The sequence below is a fragment of the Mytilus edulis genome, chromosome 11 (assembly GCF_963676685.1).
Source record: "Mytilus edulis chromosome 11, xbMytEdul2.2, whole genome shotgun sequence".
NCBI lineage: Eukaryota > Metazoa > Mollusca > Bivalvia > Mytilida > Mytilidae > Mytilus > Mytilus edulis.
The window spans coordinates 18,832,871-18,855,795 of NC_092354.1; the positions used below are offsets into that span (position 1 = coordinate 18,832,871).

The 22,925-nt window shown below is 31.7% G+C and overlaps 2 protein-coding genes across 2 annotated transcripts in view; one reads left to right on the forward strand and one right to left on the reverse strand.

Moving 5' to 3' along the window:
* LOC139495273 (adhesive plaque matrix protein 2) overlaps positions 1-22,925 on the forward strand; it is a 227,403-nt gene that overhangs the window by 83,796 nt on the left and 120,682 nt on the right. The gene's annotated exons all lie outside the window — the stretch shown is intronic.
* The window catches only part of LOC139495312 (uncharacterized), a 30,577-nt gene that overhangs the window by 792 nt on the left and 6,860 nt on the right, over positions 1-22,925 (reverse strand). Inside the window, exons 4-5 of the mRNA XM_071283620.1 lie at positions 15,333-15,415; positions 6,989-7,809 (exon numbers count right to left, since the gene is read on the reverse strand). Of these exons, the coding sequence (XP_071139721.1) occupies positions 6,989-7,809; positions 15,333-15,415 (904 nt within the window). The remainder of the gene's footprint in view (positions 1-6,988; positions 7,810-15,332; positions 15,416-22,925) is intronic.

The window sequence follows — 22,925 nt, forward strand, 5'->3', positions numbered from 1 at the left end:
CACGACACGACATGTCATACGAAAGATCAAGCTACACGAATCCCACCAAAAACTGATCTCTAGAAACATTTTTTATAGTAAAAAATTATGATTATTTAAAGTCAAAAATTGATTTAACTATATACGTCCTTGATCGTTTGAACTTAAAAAAATCAAAAACAATTGGAAATAATACCGAATTCTACTTGAGGAGCAATGGCTGTCCAAGTTGTATTAACATTAGATATAATTAGTTTTCTGTAAGGTTCGTGTGGTGGATTTCCCAGTCTGTTCTCTATCTTCTTTTTGGAAAAGATTGATAGAAAAATTACTAGTTACTTTACCTCACTTACAAAAGTGTATTTTACCTTAAATTACTGTAAACAGAAGCAACTAAAGTAGGCATCAATATAAAAAATCAAATAAAAAAAATACCGAACGGCAAGGAAAATTCAAAACTGGAAGCCTCTTATCAATTGGCAAAATTAAAAGATCACAATCACATTAAATGATTATAAAAACTCTTGTCTCTCTTCAATTTTGTACAAATCAAGGTGTACTCTTCGGACGTATTAGTGAAAAATTTAAGTCAAGGTTATTTATTTGTAAAGTTATGATAAAGTATTTGTCGAGCATAAATGCGACAAAAAAGACATGTTTTGTTGGTGAGAGTTGGTAGCTTCTCATATATCCTTGATAAGAACTGCTCGAAAACAGTCGATCATGTATCCATAATCTATTCCTGTATGCTCCGGATAAAACACAAAATTTAATAGACATGTTGCGAAAAGATATACTCACGACTCTACGGTTGACAAATTACACCATAAATGTGTATACATTGAGTATTATTTAAAAACTGCATTGATCCTTTTGGGGGAAATTCTGTATGAAACGAATATTCGATAAATTTTTACCATAAGAAATATAAGAAATATATAGTAATGCCAAAATTGTGGGGGAGGTGTGACGGTCAAGTAAATGCAGTAGATGTGCGGGGCAACGGAGACGAGCCCTTAGTAGGTCTTTTAAATCATCTTAAGTATTATAATCTATTTTATACCTACTCGTGAAAATATACATGATAAATGTAACGGTAATTCTTATATAGTTATGACAAGCAAACAAAGGAGTGTATGTATTTCGATCCAGTTCTTAGCCACCTAAATTTTTATCTAACGGGGACTGTTTTAAAATACCTTAAACAATTTCAACCAGAAACTTGTTGCATTATAGTTTTCGGAAATTTACTCTCTGTCATATGGCATCGAAGATATGTATTTGCTTCCCTTATTTCCTTCCAACTTTGTCTTAATCTAAACAGTTTCAGCTCAATTTGTATTTTCTTTATATGGGACTTGTGATTGATTGATTGTTAGTTGCTTTACATCCGGTGGCAAATATTGTTACGTACTTCAATGTTGCCTGCGACAAAAGTCATGTTTGCATTTAAACATGATTACAAAAAGTAAATAAGGTTGACTGCGTAAAAACATATTTTTACCTCACTTAGCTCGTATTTTTTCTATTCGAACTTTAAATACCCCTTCTGTTATTATGGAAAATCATTCTCTACCATGATATTGACAATAAGCGATGTGCTATCATAACTAAAATAACAAAATGATCACTATTTTGCAGATGGCAGATTTTTGGGCAACTGCAAACACTTCAACGGAAGGCTGTTCTATGAACAATAATTAATAATTGCATCTTAAAGTTACAAAACAAATATTCCTTGACCTAAAAGGTATACATTTATCTATTTTTTTAGCATACAAATATCAATCCTCTAAGATATTGTTTGCTTTTGGAACAATTTTTATTTTTTTTTAGGATTTGTGATGAATTTCGGGAAATATTACGCATGTAACCTCTTATTTTTTGTTTGATGTTGAAATAATGTATCATGTTATATAAAGTTCATATGATCTTTTTGAAAATGTTATGGTACAGGAATTAGAAAATGGCTTTTTGTTTAGTAATCGCAAAAATTGAAATGTTTTTTCACGACTTTTGACCTTGATTTAACAGAAAATGCACCGTACGATTTTTTTACGACCGGGCAAAACAGAAAGTACAGATTATTACCTTTCGAATGATATATAATACAGCCGTGTGTTAGGTGGGTGCATTAAAGTCGTTAACTAAGCGTCTTTTTGAAATAAGTCACTCGCCTAATACATGTTATATATGTAACTCAGTCATTATATGTACTTCAGGTACACTGGCGTTACATTTTCATGATAATTTATCAACCCTATGTATTTCAAATATAAATTTGAATGAATTCATTTATGCCCTTTTCTGCAATAATATTCAAACTGTATTTTTTAACGAAGGCTTCTGGTATGTTAAACAAGTTATAAAAGGCTCTTGAATTATAGACACAATTAAAAATAAAGATGGAAAGTCAAACGCACAAATCTGACAAAGATGAACGGACAATGTCTTGACAATGAACAAAAAACGACAAAAGACATATAAAAGTTATAGTTTTTCCCTGCCTCAAATTTACAATAACTCAAATGCAATTTATATAGTTAACATCAAAAGTTAAATAATAATGCATATTCATTGATAATATTTAATAAAAATAGTTAGTCTTCATAAAAAATTGAATTAAACATATTAAGATCACGTTTTCAAGTGTTCACGGCCGACATCCATAATTTTTCATCTTTTAAGGGTAAAAAATGATCTTTTACGTCAAGGTGACATTTTTTTTAACACAGGCAACAGGCTGTAATTGCATAAACAATTATTTGCAATCAATTGTAAACCATTAAATATTAAAGTTTCAGGTGCTTATATTCAATAAATTAAATAGATCTTATTTTGGCAAGGAATCTGTTGAATTTAAACTCAATTCGCAGAGGTTTGTGCAGCAGTATGACTTTGGGCTTATAATATTAAAAAAATAGGATGAAGTAAGAATTAAGATTGATTATTTTGTATTCAATAAACATGATTAAGTGGACGTGGAAGACTTTCAGATATTATAAACCGTCTTCTATCTAATTTATTCTTAAAAGGAGAGCACCCCCTGGTAAACACTTGGAAAATTTCACTCGTTTGTTGTCCAAATTATAAATATCTGAACACGACGGGACACGGTCTTACAAAATCTAAACGTAATTTGTCAACTTGTCCCCATAAGTTTTCTTTGTTTCTTTTATTGAACCCTTGCCTTTGTGTTTCTCTCTTGCACTTCTCATTAGTATTGCATTTTTTTCCAAAATATTTTCTTTTCCGTATTTAAGTTTCTTTCCTATTCATGTTTGAGTAAATGGTTTTTAAAATTGCATTGCAAATATATTTTCTGCTACTCATTTAAAGCCTTTTTCGGCAACGTTAAAGGAAGGTATGCTAAATACACTTACTAGATATCTCCTTGACAACATATATGTCCGCTTCAATAGCAGATGTATTCCTGTATTGCTATCAATCATAGTTTATGACCACAATTAGTGTAGATACGTCTTTGCTACATTTGGTTGAATTTTATTATTAAATTAAATGCTGATTTGACATTGCATAAGTCATGATTTTGGTCTGTTCCATGGCGTAAAAACTAAATTCCGGAAATGTATTTGAATTGATTTCAGTCTCTTATGAATGTATTTTTTTGGTAAATAGTTTAAGGTATCTAACTGCGAGTACTGTCATATCGTTCTTTCTTCTCGTGTTTATTCAAACTGGTAACACAATTTATAATGCAATTCTGTAATTCAATATTTACTTATTTTGTGTCCTATCTTGTTTCACATATTACATGTGCACTACCTTTTATAAGCATTTGGTATGACGATAAATTTGTATTTCAGTCCTTGTACTCTGAACAACACATTTATTAGTTTTGAAAAAGAGGTCCATAATTCTAACAACAAAATTATCATAATTATCTAAATAAACCTGTACACGTTGTTATGTGTAACATCATGTTTTCCAAATTAAAATTTTCCTTTTGACCCTGTTCTTTCATCTGTTGTTTAACTCCCGTAACGTAATATAGTTAATGTGTTTCCCTCGGTTTTATAGTGTTACCCGAAATTGTTTTCTCTCAATCAATTTATTACTTTCAGCGTTATACTACTGTTGCAGCTTGGTATTTAATAGTATGTCTCTTCGTGTATGGAAGGAAGCGCCTGTGGAAACATTTTAACCTGCTGCATTGTTCTGCATTTGTCTTAAAACAGTTGTCGTTTGTTAATGTGATTCATAGGTGTTTCTTGTTTCTCGTTTGCTTTAAAAAATAAAAGACTGGCCTGAAAATACGGATTTTTTTGGGTCATTAAAATTTGCTGTTACAAAATGTTATAAATTATCATAAATTATGTGGAGCAGGATCTGCTTACCCTTCCGGAGCACCTGAAATCACCCCTAGTTTTTGGTGGGGTTCGTGTTGTTTATTCTTTAGTTTTCTATGTTGTGTCGTGTGTACTATTGTTTTTCTGTTTGTCTTTTTCATTTTTAGCCATGGCGTTGTCAATTTGTTTTAGATTCATGAGTTTGACTGTCCCTTTGGTATCTTTCGTCCCTCTTTTAAGGAATGTATATCCCTCATGCAAAACTCTCATTCCTTTCACGGATTTCGCTATACTTTTTGTATCTATTGGATTATAGCTCTTCACCTTTTATATAAGCTTTGGTTTTCAAATATATTGGCCACGAGCAGTACTGAAGAGACCTGTATTGTCGAAATGCGCATCTAGTGCAGTAAAATTGGTACCGTTAATGTTATTACTACCACTGGGTCGATGTCTCTGCTGGTGGACGTAGTCCCCGTGAGTATAACCAGCCCAGTAGCCAGTACTTCGGTACTGGCATAAAAATATGGATTTATTTTGTGTTATCAAATTTTGATGTTACAAAATGTTTGAAATTATTATAAATTAAAGAATGTATCTCCCTCATGCAAAGCTCTCATTCCTTTCACGGATTTGGCTATACTTTTTGGACCTGTTGAATTATAGCTTTTCTCCTTTTAAATAAGCTTTGGTTTTCAAATATTTTGGCCACGAGCATCACTGAAGAGACATGTATTGTCGAAATCCGCATCTGGTGCAGGAAAAATTGGAACCGTTAATGTTATTAAACTGTTCTACATTTATCATCTTTGGCTTTTTAGCTTGCTGCTCAATGTGAGCCAGGCTCCTTTTAAAGATAAATACTTTCATCTAAAATTGGGAGCGAAGATGGTTAGTTGGCATGAGCACTCAGATCACATCTTCTTATTTAAATTCCGGACCATCTTTGGATTCAATGTATCAGATTTTCGATAAGTATAGTTTGCCTAGTTGTGATCAATTTCAAATCTGTCACCGATGTTTGTCAAAATTTTCATATACCTGTGGTTTATAAGAGAAACAAAACTGTCAGTCGAAATTTCTTTTTGGAAATATTACAGAACTATTTTATTTATAATGTCTGTTAAGTTCACGCATCGTTGTAAATGTAACGTAATTTGACGAAGCTGTCGTACAAAGTGAGAGGATAAGTGATAAAAACAAGGTACAATCCACCATTTTCTACATTTGAAAATGCCTGTACCAAGTCAGGAGTATGTGCCCGTTCGTCTTTTATGTGTTTTATCATTTGATTTTTCCACGTAATTATGTACTTTCCGATTTAATTTGTCTCGGAGTTCAGGATTTTTGTGATTTTACGTTTTTTTTTTGTATAGAAAGCTATTCTTATTTTTTCTAAAAATCAAGTATTCTCTAAAATAGATGCATTCATTTATCTGTAGAACTATTTTTCTGTGGAAACTTGAATTTCCTTGTCATTGCTACACTCTTTTTATATGGTCATCGACTATGTTTTGACAATTCAAACAATTTGTAATTTATTTATTTCTGAAACACGTCAAAATTCAACGTATGTACAGCTAACTGGGTGTTAACGTTAAACTAGTTCGAAGATTTTGTGTGTGTTTTTTTTTTCTTCGTAAGTGCTTCATACCCACAAAGATACTACCAAATCAATGATCTTTTTATATCTTAACTCATCTTTTGTGGTGTATTAACACCCTATCAATTTCAAAGAAAAAGGTTTTCGTGTTTGAGAGATTTAATTAGTTAGGAACATTAGTCGTCCTCTATAGGGGCATTCTATACAAATGTTTATTTATTTCATAACAATTTTTTTAATGCGTTTGATTTATGTATATTCTTCTATTAATAATACTACATGTGAATATAAATTGATTGAAAATGTGCCATATAGTGTGTAGCTAGATGAAGTACGACACCGGTTGCGAAATCTTATCTTTGTTTTAAAGACCAATTGCTGTCGTTCCTCGATTTATTTTCTGCTCTTTATTGGATGCTGGTTCTTGACATATTCCCGTTTCAATTCTCAATTTTATGTTTTACTTTATTTGTATTGTTTTACAATTTCCATATAAATTACATTCGTTCGTGGAACAGACACTGGGTTCGGTCAATTGAAAGCATATGTGTTTTGCTTTAAATACATAAAATAACAAAACAGTTACTACAATGAACATTTTGTCGTCATTGTACTATTTGTATAACGAACACCTTACAAACTGTATATTTTTCCTAGACACATTTTTAGACATGAGTGACAGACTCCTTGTAATTGTTATTTTATATTATTATCATTTCATGGAAAATTAGCGTCCAATTTTGTTTGAAATATCTGGCTCTATTGTTTCATCATCGAATTATTTGATTTCGTTTACATTGTTTTGACCCGAGAACAAACTTTTCAGTCAATTAGTACTCTTTTATTTCATTTATATATTAAAAAGTAATATATCAATACAGTGATGGATATTATAACTCCATAACATTGTTTTTTTTATCATTCTAATATTTTTTCCATTACTGTCTGTGAAAAAACGTGAAATAACTTTCAATTTTATTTACCTCAGTATCTTTAAAAACCATTGTCTTAAACCCTTTTATTAGATAAGATTTTTTTCCAAAAGTGAAAGTTCAAATGAGGCACACCTTTGACTTTTACAGAAACATGGGCATACCTTTTCACAAATTTGACATATCTTACGTTTAAGAAATATAATAAGCTTGTATATTTGACTCATCAAACAGTGATTCTCTAGTGCAAACGCCAGTCCAACATTATTGGAAATCTGAAAACTGATTATAGCTAGATTGGATAAAGCATGAAATTGGTGAGTGTAAAATGGACATTCGTTTACTTTCATTATATATGTGTCAATCTTGGTCAATAGTTCCAATACTTGCTCGTCAGCCTCTTTGTTTTCTTTTGAATTGTCGAAGACCATGTATCTGTGTTTACCTATACGGTCTAGGAATTGTTTTATAACAATATGCAAGGAATCTAAAAAGTCTGCAAATTCTGAAGGTTTTTTGTTTCTTTTTTGATTAATGACCCATTCATCAAATTTTGTGAAAACAACAACTGTATAATCATACATTTCGTCATTAAACAATTCGATATAGCGGTTAATTGCATGCATATCTTCTTCTGTGTTGCGACCAGCAGCAATGTTTATGACTATTGCATTTGGGCCGGGTGTGCTTAACGCAATCGATTTCTTTATTTCGATTTCTAATTCCGTGTCATCTGTAGCAGCATCAATGTCGAATAACCCTGGAGTGTCTATAACCTGCATTTCGTAACCAAATCGATTTGAACTTTTTTTATCTGATTTAGTTGTGACAGCCGTTCCTGAGGCACTGACTAAAAATGCTTCTTCTCCCAGGATTGTGTTTCCTGTTGAGCTTTTTCCAGCTCCTGTCTTTCCAATGAGAACTATTCTCATTGCTTTTGCAATGTAAATGGTACCGTCTGGAGCACAAACGTAATTTGGCTTTCCTGCAAAAAAATGGCTTTTAATAAAGAACATGTGTCATACAAATTTTCATTACACTTTTCAGTAGAAAAAGAGGTGGATTTGGACGTTCTTCACTTGAGCATATTGCTTAATAATTGATTACATAAAGACTGGTCCAAGTTAACTTACGATATTTTCATTTACATCCCTAGCTTTTTTTACAACCATAGTGTTAACCTCACAAGCAAACCTTGTCCAATGACTGTTTTGTGAGGCCCGGCAATTTTTAAAAAATTCCCCCACTTCCATTAGCTCATGATGAAGTTAACTTAAAAACCAAAAAATAATACTTAAACAGATTAAATTATTTTATAAAATTTGTACAAAAAAGAGATGTTGAATGTTGTAAACCTAACAATATTGAAAATAGTCTTAAAAATGTAAATGTTAGAAAGTTATGTTTAGAAGAACAAGATAAACTAGAAGGTGAAATGAAGCTGGCGAAACTTTAAAAAGAATGAAAAGCAATAAAACGCTTGGATCAGATGGTTTTTCAAGTGATTTTTTTTATTTTCCTGTCCTGACTTAAAATGTTTTGTTGTAAGATCCTTAAATGCAGGTTGTGATAAAGGGGAACTTTCTGTTACTCAAAAACAGGGGGAATAAGTTTATTTTGAACTCACCAGTTCATAGAGTGAAAAAAGATGTAATACAAAAAGATTATTCTGATGGAAGCTTAAAAATGATTAATTTACATGTTTTTATATGTGCTTTGAAATGTACTTGGATCAGAAGAATTTTTAATTGTAAATATATTTCTGTCATATGTTGATAAAGATAGATTCTTTAGTTGTGGTAATAGCTATGTAAAGCAACTACATCAAGGTATCAAGAATAAATTTTGGAAAGACGTACTGGGTGCTTGGCAAATGGTAATTGAAAAAAGAAATGAATATGCCTGACTGGGAATATTTTCTTTCTAGTCCAATTTGGATGAATAACCTATTCCAAATTGACAATAAACCAGTGTTTTTCAAATACTGGTATAGTAAGGGTATTCTGCATGTAAATGATATTGTTGGGGAGAATGGTACCTTTCTTAATTTTTATCAATTTCAGGAGTGTTTTCAGATAAATATAGAGATCATGAAATATAATAGCATAATATCTATGCTAACTAAGACTTCCAAAGAAACTAATAGGGGAGATTATAAATTAGTATCTCCTTTTATACCATCAATTGTAAAGACCACTCTTAAAAGCAAAAAGGGATCTAAAGATATATATTTGGTGCTAAACAAACGCAACACTGTTCCTACAGGAGTAAAAAGATGGGACGCAATTTTAGTTTAACAGGAAAAAGATTTTTCAACTATCAATTGCTATTACAAAAAATACTAAGCTACGAGGGCTTCAGGATAGAATAAATCATAAAATTATGGCAACAAATAAGTTTTTTCAACAAAACTGGGGTAGTGCAAAATCCATATTGTACTTTTTGTAAGAATGAACTGGAATCAATTGAACATATACCGTGGGACTGTTTTTATGTACAACAAATTATTGAGCAAACTGAAATGTGCTTTCGACAGAATGGTATAAGTATACTATTTACACAAGATATTTTGTTGTTTGGAAATTTATCACAAATGTACAAAGGTGACCCTCAAAACAATATGTTTCTCTCTAGATTAAACAATATATTTATAATATAAGACATTTTAAAGATAAATGTTTTTTTTTTCTTTTTTTTTTCGTTTTTTTTATCATTCTTAAACAACTTTAAAACCACACGAAACGTCGACAGACCCCAAAAAAGTTAATAACCCCATGTTTACTTTTGATTACACTGGCGTTATTGATACAATATCATAAAATGTAAGTGCTTCCTAATTAAACTATGCCGTATACAGTGAAAATGTTAACAAGAATGTGTCCTAAGTACACGTATGCCCCACTCGCAGTATCATTTTGCATGTTCAGTGGACCGTGAAATTAGGGTCAAAAGTTTAATTTGGCTTTAAAACTAGAAAGATCATATCATAAGCAACAATTGTACTAAGTTTCAAGTTGATTGGACTTCAGCTTCATAAACAACTACCTCTACCAAAAACTTTAACCTGAAGTTGGACGAACGGACGCACGGACGGACGAATGGACGGACGGACGAACGGAGGCACAGAATAGAAAACATAATGCCCCTCTACTTTCGTAGGTGGGACATAACAAGAACAGTTGGGAGAAATCAAGCAAAGGCAAACTGCACAGCAAATCAACGAAAAGGCATTCAACACCTGTCATCATGGCTGTCCACGTCGTCATGTCTAGTAGGAATAAATCTGTTCTCTGGAATTTTCAAAACCAGATGATCTGAGTTATCATTTAATTTCGACTCGAGCAGTAATATAAACAGGCATATTTTAAGTTCAACTACTTGCCTTTTTCCCAAAAAAATACTCAGCAATCCTTAATAAATGTCAAATTGTATTCTCCAAGTTCAACATAAATATGATGGACTTGTATGAGGTTTAACAAGCTATAAAACTAGGTTTGATCCGCAATTTTCTACAAATGCCTCCACCAAATCAGGAATTTGATAGTTGTTATACATTCGTTTGATGTGTTTGAGCATTTGATTTTGGAATTTGATAAGTTACTATTCCGTTTTGACCTTCAGTTTTTATGTGATTTTACTTTCTATGCTACTTTGAAAATGTAAGCTTATCTTAGGAAATGTCTTTCCTCATGTAAATTACAAGTACATCAAAAGTTCTTATTGATGCCGTTTGGATGATGAACATTAAGTTCCTTTATCAAAAAGCTTTCCCGAACCTGTCGCTGGGCATCACTCCAGTGAATGTTCTGTTCAATCACTAGAATTTTCATGCGGTTAAAGTCATCAAGTTTGTGACCCGACTGTCTGGAGTGCTGAGAAATTTGGAGATGTGGCTTCTTAGAGATATCACTCCTATGGCCATTGAGGCGTTAGTGGAAAGGCTGCTTTGACTCACTAACATATTGGAGGCCACAAACCGAACATTCTAGTATGTAAATAACATTCATACTTTTGCAGGTATCATTGCAAAATATCTTATAGTTATTTTCGGTTGCCTTACTGTGAAATGTTGCATCTGTAGGCAGCATTTGAAGCGTTTTTCTTCACACAAACGACATTCTCAAGAAGTACTTCTATTATCAGACACTTCAGCTCGCACCAGCAGGTTCCGCAGACTATTAGGTTGCCTAAAAGCTATCATGGGAGGCTCGGGAAAAATCTTAGATAGTTTGGAATTCTTTTCAACTGTTTTCCAATGCTCACGAATGACACCAAAGCTGTTTTTAAGAGATGGTTGGTAAGTAAGAACACATAGAGTCCTTTTATTTTTCTTATTAACTTTGTATTCCGATAGTTCACTCCTCGGAATTGACTCCGCTTTCTGAAATTTTTGATATTTCTGTGTTTGTAGTCCCTTTTCTTCAAGCGAGTTTCAAGTTGACGTAGTTACTATTTGTTCTTGAAATTCAATGAATGAGTTTATAGGGGTAATATACATCTGTCAATGAGACAGATACCTAATGACTGATTTTTTCAAAAGAAACAAAAGTGCGAGTAAAAGGGGGTTCTTAATAGATAGTTATATTTGCATATGTTAAGGTCCCAATCTACGGATACGAATGTAAATACATTAAGTTGAAAAGATCAATGATGAACGCCAATATCTACAAGTAATCAAAACAGTTAAGTTTCCACTGATGAAATTTGAGTTTTAAATAATAGAACAAATACAATATATTTTCCCATAAAAAGTGGAAAGACCAAATAATCTGAACAAATATAATAGGTCTGTCCTCAGAAAAGTGGAAAGAATTTATAATCAGAACAAAAACACCAGAAAAGTAGACCAAACAAAATACCAAATGCTAAAGACGATTGGAAAGTTATTCAGATAAGACCAAATTAACGTAGGTCCTTCTACAATAAACAAATACCGTTCGCTGTATATGAAATCCAAACTAACTCATAAAAGAGACAACTTATTGTTTGATCTCTTATTGGTGTATTTTAGATTGCACTGGAATTTAGGGAATCCTATGAAATCAGTACCCTTTTTTGTTGTTTTTGTGCAAGTATTTGCTTTACTCGGGCACTTCTTTTAGGTATAAAACCACTTATTCATAGCCCAATTGGTTTCTATGTTAAGTTCTGAAACTTCAAGCATTAATGGTTCCATTCTCTTGTTCAAATATAGTGGTAATTATTTTATATCAAAATTGTACCTTATCCTGACTTTTGCTGAAAAAATCAACATACATTTAATATCATATTAGAGTGTACTGGTTCCCGGAAGGTTGATAGTACAAAAACAGGAACTTCTGATCTGAACAACAGACCAAATATGCCCTCTTATCACAATTTCATATACTTCTTTATTATTCATATGAAACTTTCAACAATGATTATACAGTGATCCAAAGTCTCCAATCTTTGATTTGATACCAACACTACCCAAATATTCCCGCTATTGACAAAGATACATTTATGCGTAAGAAGTATTGTGTTTCAATATGTACTACTTTCTTTTATTTTGTTTCCAACCGGGCCTGAATTAGTGGTTCTCTACCTTTACAGTTTTATATTAGTCCTAGCACGGTCGGCATTGTTTAATGGGATTTGGGTTTGTAACAGATATCACTTAAATATGCAAATCACGACACGGAAATCCTTTATTGAAAGTTTTTTTTCTTAATCATTGAGCGTCATTTTCAACCTTTAATAATATTTATTAATCAGAAATTTAAATTCTTCCATTAATACATGTATGTCAAAAAAACATAATATTTTTTTTATATGAGGAGATGTACATTAATATTTATTCAGTATGTAAGGGGCAAGATATATTCAAAATGTAATATACTATTTTTTTGGGGCTCAATCATTGATGAAATGCAAATAGTGAAATAACAATTCGCTTTTATCAGCAATTATGGTTTAATTTTGTCAAGATAAGCTAAAAAAAACATTGATTATGAATTATTCACTTGCAAGTGAATAATTCGACGTCATTGAATCCGTATTCATGTGAACTTCAATTTAACTCCTTAGCAAGAGATGGATAACACGTGAATTGTATGTGTATAGTCATTAAAAGGAAAAGAATGTCAACATTGAAAGTGAAACAAAGGTAAATCATTTGATTAACTGATTCTATCCACAAAAAGTGATTCTGATACAGGTAAAAAAAATGATAAACATTTATTTTTCATCTATAATATGAAATTAAACAGACCTAGAATAATCCAACAGCATGAGTTTGCTTAATTTATTTATAACTATATTTATGTTTACATAGCTAATATGGACATCGGATGACTTAAGAGGTCAACTCGACAATTAATTAGATGGCGTCCAGACTAAAATACACACGAAACGAAGTTCAGTATTTTCATGTGTGTGCCTTGTTTATCCTTTATTTAAGACTTTTGATAGTTTGATTAAATTTTACATTGTTATTAATCAAATATGAGAATTTGATTAAAATCAGAGAACATGAATCTGACAACTAGTGCTTCTTTAACTCAGGAAAAAGTGATTATCATGTACTTAGAAGAAATAACATATAATTTTTACTGTATGATAATAGCATTAAAATTGATTGAATTCCATATTTTTCCGAAATGGTGTTTAGCAAGCTAATATTATCAGATTCTTACATGGCATTTTTCTTATCGCATGTATTATCAGCCCTAGGTTCAATATCAGCCCAAGAGATATTGACCGAGGGCTGATTATGCATGCGATATGAAAAATGACATGTTATGATCTTTTTATCATATGCTTCAACAATGGAGAAAAGTAACATATTCATATATTGATCCTTTTACGTGGTTCCAAAATAGAAGTTCAAATATTGAAAAGTTCACAGACGTCGGACTCAAAATTTTGTACATTTCAAATGAAATCTTTTTAGCATATGCCTCAACAGAGAGGAAACATATTTTAATATGGACAAATCGACAAAAAAAAATAATTCAACAATTTACATCATGAACACTGTTTGGAAAAGTCAACTTTTATAAAGTAACATTCTAAATTATGTTTGAAACTTTTAAATATATTTTTTTTTTATAAATGCATTTATTATTTGTTATTATTATTTGTATTTTGCACAATATACTTTCCAGTATCCAGAGTATTGTTTTGTACACTAATTTGTAATGTTTTGCACTGAAAACGTAGCATTGAGGTGTATTATCCGGAATTTGCCGAATATCACCTGAATGCCATGTGATAACGTTATATCTTCTTTATTATAGCAAGTAAGATAGATAAATCTATATTTGTTAGGAGTTTTTCGAAAGTCGATACATAGTTGAAATTTTCATTGTATTTGGTTCTGCTTGTAAAGAGGAAGCTAAAAGTTTATGTTTGTTACATATGTCATTTTCCGAAAAATGAAGTCAGTTGGAATGTTGGTGAATTCGTGGTTTCCTTTTGAAGATCCTTCATGTAAAATTTACATCAAATAATATTGATATCAGCCGGGACTTACACATATTCCTTGGTGAATTTTTTAAGCTTATATCTGATACGAGAAATTGGGCTATTATTGGTGTTGTAAGGAGAAAAATGATTTTCAAATGTTGAATACGACTATCAACTATGTTCATTACTGTATCAAACAAGGAATCTAATGACTTCTTGTTAGCTTTCTCTCGTTCTATTTATTAGAACAGTTAGTACGGAATAAGACGTGAATGATGTTACGACACTCATTTCAATTAATAATTGACGGGGAACGATATTAAGATTATTTAAACAATTTAAGTAACGAATAGTACTTCGATCGTATAAAATATTGATGATAAATGAAAGCAAATATAGTATGTCTATGGGCAGCTAAGTTATATTACTTTTTCTGTCCCAATTAACAGAGAATACATGCCCTATTTATTCAAATAATTAAATCATCAATTTGAAATGCAATCAGCAGCTTTCACATCTCAGACTTGCACAAATGTCATAAAATTAGTTGACAGCATCATCCACAAATTACCATATTTGCACTTTATTGTGTAAATATATATACATCCGCTTTGTAAATCAAATATAGTTTTGTGTACGGATGGATTGTAAAATAAAAATCACAGCAATATTGAAATACAATGAGTAAAAATGTTGTCTGCATTAGTTTCGAGGGCCAGTATGTCCTCTTTATATTGTAAATATTGACTCGAATCAAAATTTCAAAATTTTTGATACCTCGAGCTTGCTCGTACAAACATGTAAGCATGACATAATACTATTGGAAACTCTGAAGCTGAAAGTTCTCTCTCTATTTTTACGCTACAAATTTGATTATTCTCTTACCAATTTGGTGTTATGAGATAGGTATTTTTTTTTCATAATGCTAGGAATAAAAGTAGGATATAACAGCCAAGACCATATGAAAATGTTCAACAAATCATCGGTTTACATGATTTATTCTATGTTTAATTTACCATTCTGAGGCTTTACTGTGCATGCTGTGGTACGTTAAATAAAAAAGAATATTAAATTACTTACGCCTTCGTGCATGTGTCGAGTCATATGTACAGTCGTCGCATGATCCATTTACAGTCAACTTTAAACATATCCGGCACACACCACTGAAAAAGAGACAAATTAAACAGTTCATTTGAAAAGTCTGCAAACATTTTGTTGATTGATTACTGCATACAAAAGTGTTGTCATATTTATGTGTAAGAGTACTGGATATTTAATCTTAAATACAATGTGATACCCACACTGTTCTGTCTTCATTTCAGATGTCAGGAGATTTCTATCTTATATTTGTTTAGATATATATCTTGGTAATTAATGCTTTTATAAGACTACAATAGATAAGTAATAACCTTCAATTTTAAAAGTCATGTCATAGATATTATGTCTCCTTAACAATAAAGTTTAAGACGTGTGTCCATTGACCTTGTCAACTTACCAACATAACTGACTTGACATACAATATAATACAGGAGTAAAACGCAAGTTTGGGATGTTATCTTGAAAAATCTGACAGCGGCAGAAATGATTACAATGTTCAGATCGACTTACTGTCCGTTTCGTCAGAAATATCATATGACGTTTTTTTATTACTGCCGTGAAGGACGTACACCCAAAATGTTCTAGAATAAGACCTTTTTCCTAACTTGATTTCGTTGTTTATATGACTGTAAAAAAGTAAGTGTTACAAACATATCATATGGGGTGCGTTTCTTTCTTTTATGCTTCGGTCATTTGAAAGTACTCATTTATAGGTCTATTAACGTAAAAAAATCATTATTTTACAATTGAAGTTTTTTACATACTTTCACTAAAGACGAAGTTGACCAATTTAATAAATTTAAGCAAAGAAAAACTTTACGTTGGTGTTACAATTAAAAAGTTTGATAACATTTTGTTGTGTTCTTTTGTTTGTCAAATTGTCCATGCTGTTTTTTGTAAGTTTGTTAATTTTGAATGTGTCTCTTTCTCTAAAGAAAAAAACATATTATTTCAACTTCTATGCTCTTTGGTAATATTTTTACAATTTGTCGGCTGTTTATGCCCACACACTCCAAAAAATAGATCGTCATTCTGAAGTTATATGAAATTTCAGATTTAAAGAAAAAAATGCTGAACACATTATATATAACTGAATGGCTAAGATTTGTTATAAAGGAAGTAAAAGTAATTAATTTTTTTTATGAAAATCCTTTATTTTATCAAAACCTTCATAAATGTACCGACAATGCATAATTGACTTCCCAGACAATAATTCGACGATATGAATCCATACGCAGTGACCTGAACTACAATACATCTAGTTTAAACATCATCCATTACCATACGACGATATCCTGACTCAACCCAGAACAATACAACATGAACTTTCATGCGATCGGTAAAATAAAATACAATTCCTTCAAAATATTTTTAGAACAAGTTATAGTTTGTCGACGGTATATAAATCAGAAAATGTATATATTAATGTTTTTCTTGTCGTAAAAACACATTGAGGTGGCAAATTTTTCTCAGAAAGATTTCCCTGCAGCAGGTCATCCATTTGATCAATCCTGACACCCTCTGTGTTTTATACTGCATTAATTGTTTTAAAAGATGCACTGTATAGCACTTCATTTTTTTTTTAAATATTAGATAAATGTGCAGATCGGTTATTTGGAGATTTCTGGTTTATTACTTTGAACTCGAAATGCAAAAGTTTAATATGGTATATTTAATAATTTCTGGCGAATTTACTTTAATTGTAAAATTATATTCTGGTTTATAAGAACTGTTTTTGCAATATCTTCGTCTAACTAAAAATTAATGTATGTACAATCCCGTTGTTAATCATTTACGGTTTGAGATAAATAACACAAACAAAAGACTAAGACAGAAATTGGTTATGTCCCTTGTTTGTAGAGTGAGTGAATTTTTTAGCTCCGATAAATCTTCGATTTTCTGCTGTAAAACATTCTTGGAGCCAAATTGTTTTTTGGATTTTCGTATGCAGAGAGGATTTTGCTCTGTGTTTCCTGTGTTTATAGACTTTTTTAGTCAGGAGATAGTGAGATTCTATTGACATTTTATCTGTGCGACATCTGATCTCAACTCACCAGTTTTTCAAAATGGCCAATATACAAAGAACACTATCGGTTCATTTCTATACTCGTGGCTTTAAGGGGATAACACACGATGAAATAATAAAAGAACTTGAAAAACAAATAGAATTAGAGAGTGTTAATCCATCCAATTGACAGAAAAAAAGCTGTGTTGTAACTTTAAGTGACATAGATGCCAAAGAAAGGTTAGTACAGTGTGATCTAACAATAAAAAACAGAAGCGTCAAATTTATTGAGGTAGACAACACAATAACAAACATAACAATTAAAGACCTTCCTTATGAACTAAATGACTGCTATCTAGCTACACAAATGCTACAGTGTGGCAAGTCGTCCCGGGTTCAGTAAAGCGGGGATTTATTCGAGGAAAGAATATAGAAAATGGTTCAGGATAGATTCAAATCATTAATTGTGCTCCGACAATACCAAACAAAACAACATTTGGTAGTTATGATGTCCGAATGTTTGCCGACAATGGTCGAACAGAATGTATTCACTGTAAACAAAGAAACCACCCTTCCTACGCTGGCAAAGACAAACCAGATGTAGTCAGCGCTGCTATAACTGTTCAGAAATTGGGCATTTTGCACGAGACTGTCTTTTCGAATCCAAATGTTCCTTCTGCAAAAAAGCGGCCATGTCCGTAATGATTACGATGACTTTAAACACCCTACTATGATTAAGTCTTATGGTAATTATGCTAGCGAAATTTTCGAAGGTAGAGAAGCTCAAGAAAACGACAAAAATGAAAGTCAGTCCATCGACCCATTACAAGTGCCAACAAACCATCTACAAACACCTAACACATACCACACCAAATCAAAGGAAACAAATGTAATGTTAGGAGCTTCAAACTGCTTGAGAGTTGGTAAATTTGAGGACAATTTGATTAATGCCTCTATAAATGGTGCCACTCTAGAAAAAAAAGATCAGTGTTTGGTGCGGCTTTTGAAAATCATCGTGTGAAAAGCCATTGCTCAAATGTAGGCAAGGTCATCATAAGCTTAGGTACTAATGACTTGAGTAAAAACAAGCACGACAGTGATCAGGTGAATGTTTATGCAACACAGGCTATTGTCAAAGTTAAACAAGCATTTCCGAATGCTGGTATTGGTGTGTGTGGTAACAGTAACCATATTCAGACATTGAGTCTATGAAACAGCTACACATGTTAATAAATTGTGGAAAAATTGTGTCTCAAAGATGAAGTGCTAACCTATATTGATGTAGATAATATCTTCACAAAAATGGTAAAGTGGTTAAGGCGCTTTACGAAAAAAACAGATGCTAGTGGAGTTCACATCACAATTGAAGGGGCCCAAACAATTCGTGTCAAACTACGAGAATTTCTTCACCCTAAGATGTTACCAATCCATAATACTCCTCGTCCTTGTGACACCAAGCGCAAGCTTAGTGACATATCCTGACGCCAATGTCTGCAGAGAAAGACAGTAAACAAAGTAAACCAGGTTTCCCAGATGATTATGAGTAATAATGCACAAACCGAAATTATTATTGTATTTGCTACTTTTTATGTAAAACAATAAAAACAAATCAATCCAAAAATGTAACATGTACATATTTTTTATTCTACTGATTTGCAGCTTTTGAATTATTATTTTAGATTATTTTTCTATCTATTGTACTTCAAACTGTATCGATGTATCTGTATTGTTATTAATTTAGGTGGACAATTTGAAATGTGTTCAACAAATGTGTATTTTTATAATTGGTCAATGACTCGTAAAATTGAAAGTAAACTTAAAACGGTGGCTTTGACCGTGAACTTTCAATTAAATCATTGAGGCATAGCGGTGTTAAAATGTAAATCAAATCGTGAACTTTAAAAAAAAACTACTAAAGAATGTCGATCAAAATCATAACATTGAATGTAAACGGCTTACGTGATAAAAAGAAACGTAATTTAGTTTTCAATTGGTTAGCTAACAAAAAACATGATTTAATTTAGTCTACAAGAAACACATTGCACAGTAAATGATATAACGCAATGGCAAAATGAATGGAAGTTAAATGGGGGTACTAAAAGTGTTTGGAATTGCGGAACCAGTGATTCTCGTGGTATCTCTATTTTACAAACAAAAAATTGTCCCTGCGAAGTCGCGTTTAATAATAGTAACCCGCAAAACGGTCAAATAATAAAATGTAGCATCAAAACGGAAAGTGTGATTTATCATATTTTAAATATATATGCCAATAATAGTGGCATCGAGAGGAAACGGCTTTTCGAATCATTTCATAATTTTTTTGGTAATTTTACAGACGATAGTGTAGACCATTACAATATTTTGGTATGGGGATTTTAACTGTACTCTTGACAAAACAATTGATAGAAATACCTCTCATAATCGTGATGACATTGGTTCAAAGGAATTACTTTTTTATTGTCACAATATGATCTAACAGATATTTGGAGAGACAGATATCCAAAAGATAAACGATATACGTTTCAGAGAGGAAATTCAAAGTCTAGAAAAGCCTATATCTTTCGTTGAAAATCTGTCAAATAAAATTTACAATGTTGGTATCGCGCATTGTCCTTTTAGCGATCATGATCTTGTGTCATTTAAATTAAAACTTGATGAAACACAAAGAGGTCCCGGTATGTGGATAATGAATATAAATACAATAAAAAGAGGAAGAATTTAAGAATGCCTTTAAAATTTGGTGGAAAACCTGGAAAAATGAAAAAAGTAGGTTCGAAAAAAATCAAGATTGGTGGGATGTAACAAAATCACAAATAAAAAAGTTAACAATGGAAGTAAGTAACATATTAAACAAAAATTCTCAAAAAAGTTATATTATCAACCTTGAAAAGAAATTAGAAAAGCTCAAATTAAGTAGTACTACGTCAGGGGAGGTTGAAAATAAGATATCAGAAATATAATCGCTAATTAAAAATTACTATGAGAACAAATCAGAGGCGTCTTAAATAAGGGCGCGTGTAAAATGGAGGAAGAAGGGGGAAAATCGACGAGCTACTTTTTCAATCTCGAAAAGCAAAACGAAAAAAACAAATTATGGAGTCGAATAAAAACAGATAATGGACATTATAAATATAAAATAGACGAAATACTAAACGAACAAGTTAAATTCTACTCAAATTTATTTAGCTCCGAGGGATGGAATTTGGAAAGTGTTAAAGATTTAACTAGTCACATCGAAAATAAACTAAACGATGACGACAAAAAATTACTTGATCGTGATATTATCGCGGAGGAAATAATGAAAGTTCTAAAAGTTATAAAAACAAATAAATCCCCAGCGGAGGACGGGATCATATCTGAATTTTATGTAATATTTTGGAATATCATACAAGAAGAATTTTGTACGTTATTGCAAGAAATATTTAATGAAAAAAAATTGTCGGACTCGCAATATAAAGGAGTTTTAACATTATTATTGAAGGGTGGGGAACGGGAAAATATACGAAACTGGCGCCCTCTAACACTGCTGAATTGGGTATAATTGTCTTTTTATACCAACAAAAGGCCTTTGATAGGATGGAATGGAGATGGCTAGACTTCGTTATGAAGGAATTTAATTTTGGGGACAATTTTCGTGGTTGGGTTCAAATGCTACTAAAACGTGCAAAGACGTGTATTTAAACAAATGGCTACGTCTCAAAATATTTTTCAATTTCTAGATCAGCCTGGCAGGGGTGTCCTATAGCTCCCTTTTATATATATATAACAGGCAGAGCCCCTTGCCTGTGCAATAAGTGCAGAAAAAGACGTTCAAGGCATTATATTGCCCGGGGTTGAAAATGGGGAACTAATAGAAACCAAATTGAATATGTTTGCAGACGACACGCAATTATTTAATAAAAATTTGTAAGGGTTCCGCGGAACCCAGTGTCTCGCCTACTTTTGCTGTTAATCGCACACTCATCAAAAATGATGAAAAAATCAATAAAATTATTCCTCTCGATACTATCTTTTGATTGTCAGAAGCTTCTGTCCAAGTTTGGTAAAAATCCAGGCTAGTTTAAGAATCTAAAAAATGTTTTAAATACTTTAACTGCAGACTGTATGTAATGTTAACTGGAAGAAAAACTAAGTCCATTTATAAGTAAAATACGGGAAAAATGGAATTTTATTTTTACAAAATTTACTTCTGGATACTATCTTCTGATCATAAACAAGCTTCTGGACAAGTTTCTTACAATTCCAGGATAGTTAAAGAAAGTAATTAAAAATTTAAAAACTTTAACCACAGAGTGAATGTAATGTTTCCTGGCAGAAAAAAACTAAGTCCATTTATAAGTGAAATACGGAAAAAATGAAATTTTCTTTTTACAAAATTTACTTCTGGATACTATTTCCTGATCATAAACAAGCTTCTGGCTAAGTTTTGTACAATTCAAGGATAGTTTAAGAAATTTATTAAAATTTCAAAAACTTTAACCACAGAGTGAATATTTGTGGACGCCGCCGACGACGACGCCGACGCCGACGGAATGTAGGATCGCTATTTCTCGCTTTTTCGTCTAAAGTCGAAGGCTCGACAAAAATGAAAGTTCTGTAAAAAAATCTTTTGAAATATTAGACAAATATGAAAAGGCATCGGGTTCTAAAATTAATTACGAAAAGACTAAGGGAATAAATATTGGCGCAAATAAACGCAGACGACCTACTTTCAAAAAGATAAGCTGGACAACAGATAACATGAAAACACTAGGTAATCACCATGGTTATGACATTGACAATGACAAAATTTGGAAATCAATATTAGAAAAAGTACAAAATTGTGTACACTTCTGGAAAAGTCGAAAGTTGACTTACTCTGGAAAAGTCCTTATTGTTAAAAATTTAATAATATCAGTGTGTGGTTATGAGTCAGAAATAAGAGGTATACCCGAAAAATACAAAACAGAATTGAATAAGATAATATGGAATTTTATTTTGGATGGGAAAGTGAATCAAGTAGACCGGAAGGTTTGTTGTTTAGATGTTAAAAAGGGGCATGGGGATGGTAAATTTAGATAGTTGAATAGAAAGTAAATATATCAAATTTTTATATTCGATATTACATAAGCAATTATTTAGTTGGAATGCAATAGGTAAATTTTGGTTAAAAAAATGTGATAAGAAATTTGAGGATGAACTTTTTCTGTGTAAATGTTCTGAACTTTAAGGTCTTAAGATAAAAAAAACCTACCACATTATTACAAAAGTGCTTTACAATCGTGGTCAAAATTGACAAAGATCACACAGGGTATATTTAATGAAATGGAAATAAAGAAACAGCGATCAATTGAAAACTCGAATATTTTATTTCAGGGCAAATCTTTATTTTATTCTTCCTTTTCAAAAAGTCAGATCAAAACTATTTGTGATTTATGGGACGATAATACCAAAGATCTTAAATCGTGCAATGAAATATATAGACAATTAATAGAGAAACGTAATTGTATTTCGGAGTATTCACGAACTAAAATTTCCATACCACAAACATTCATGCAGATTTTAAAAAATAACGATGATCAACCTGCGTT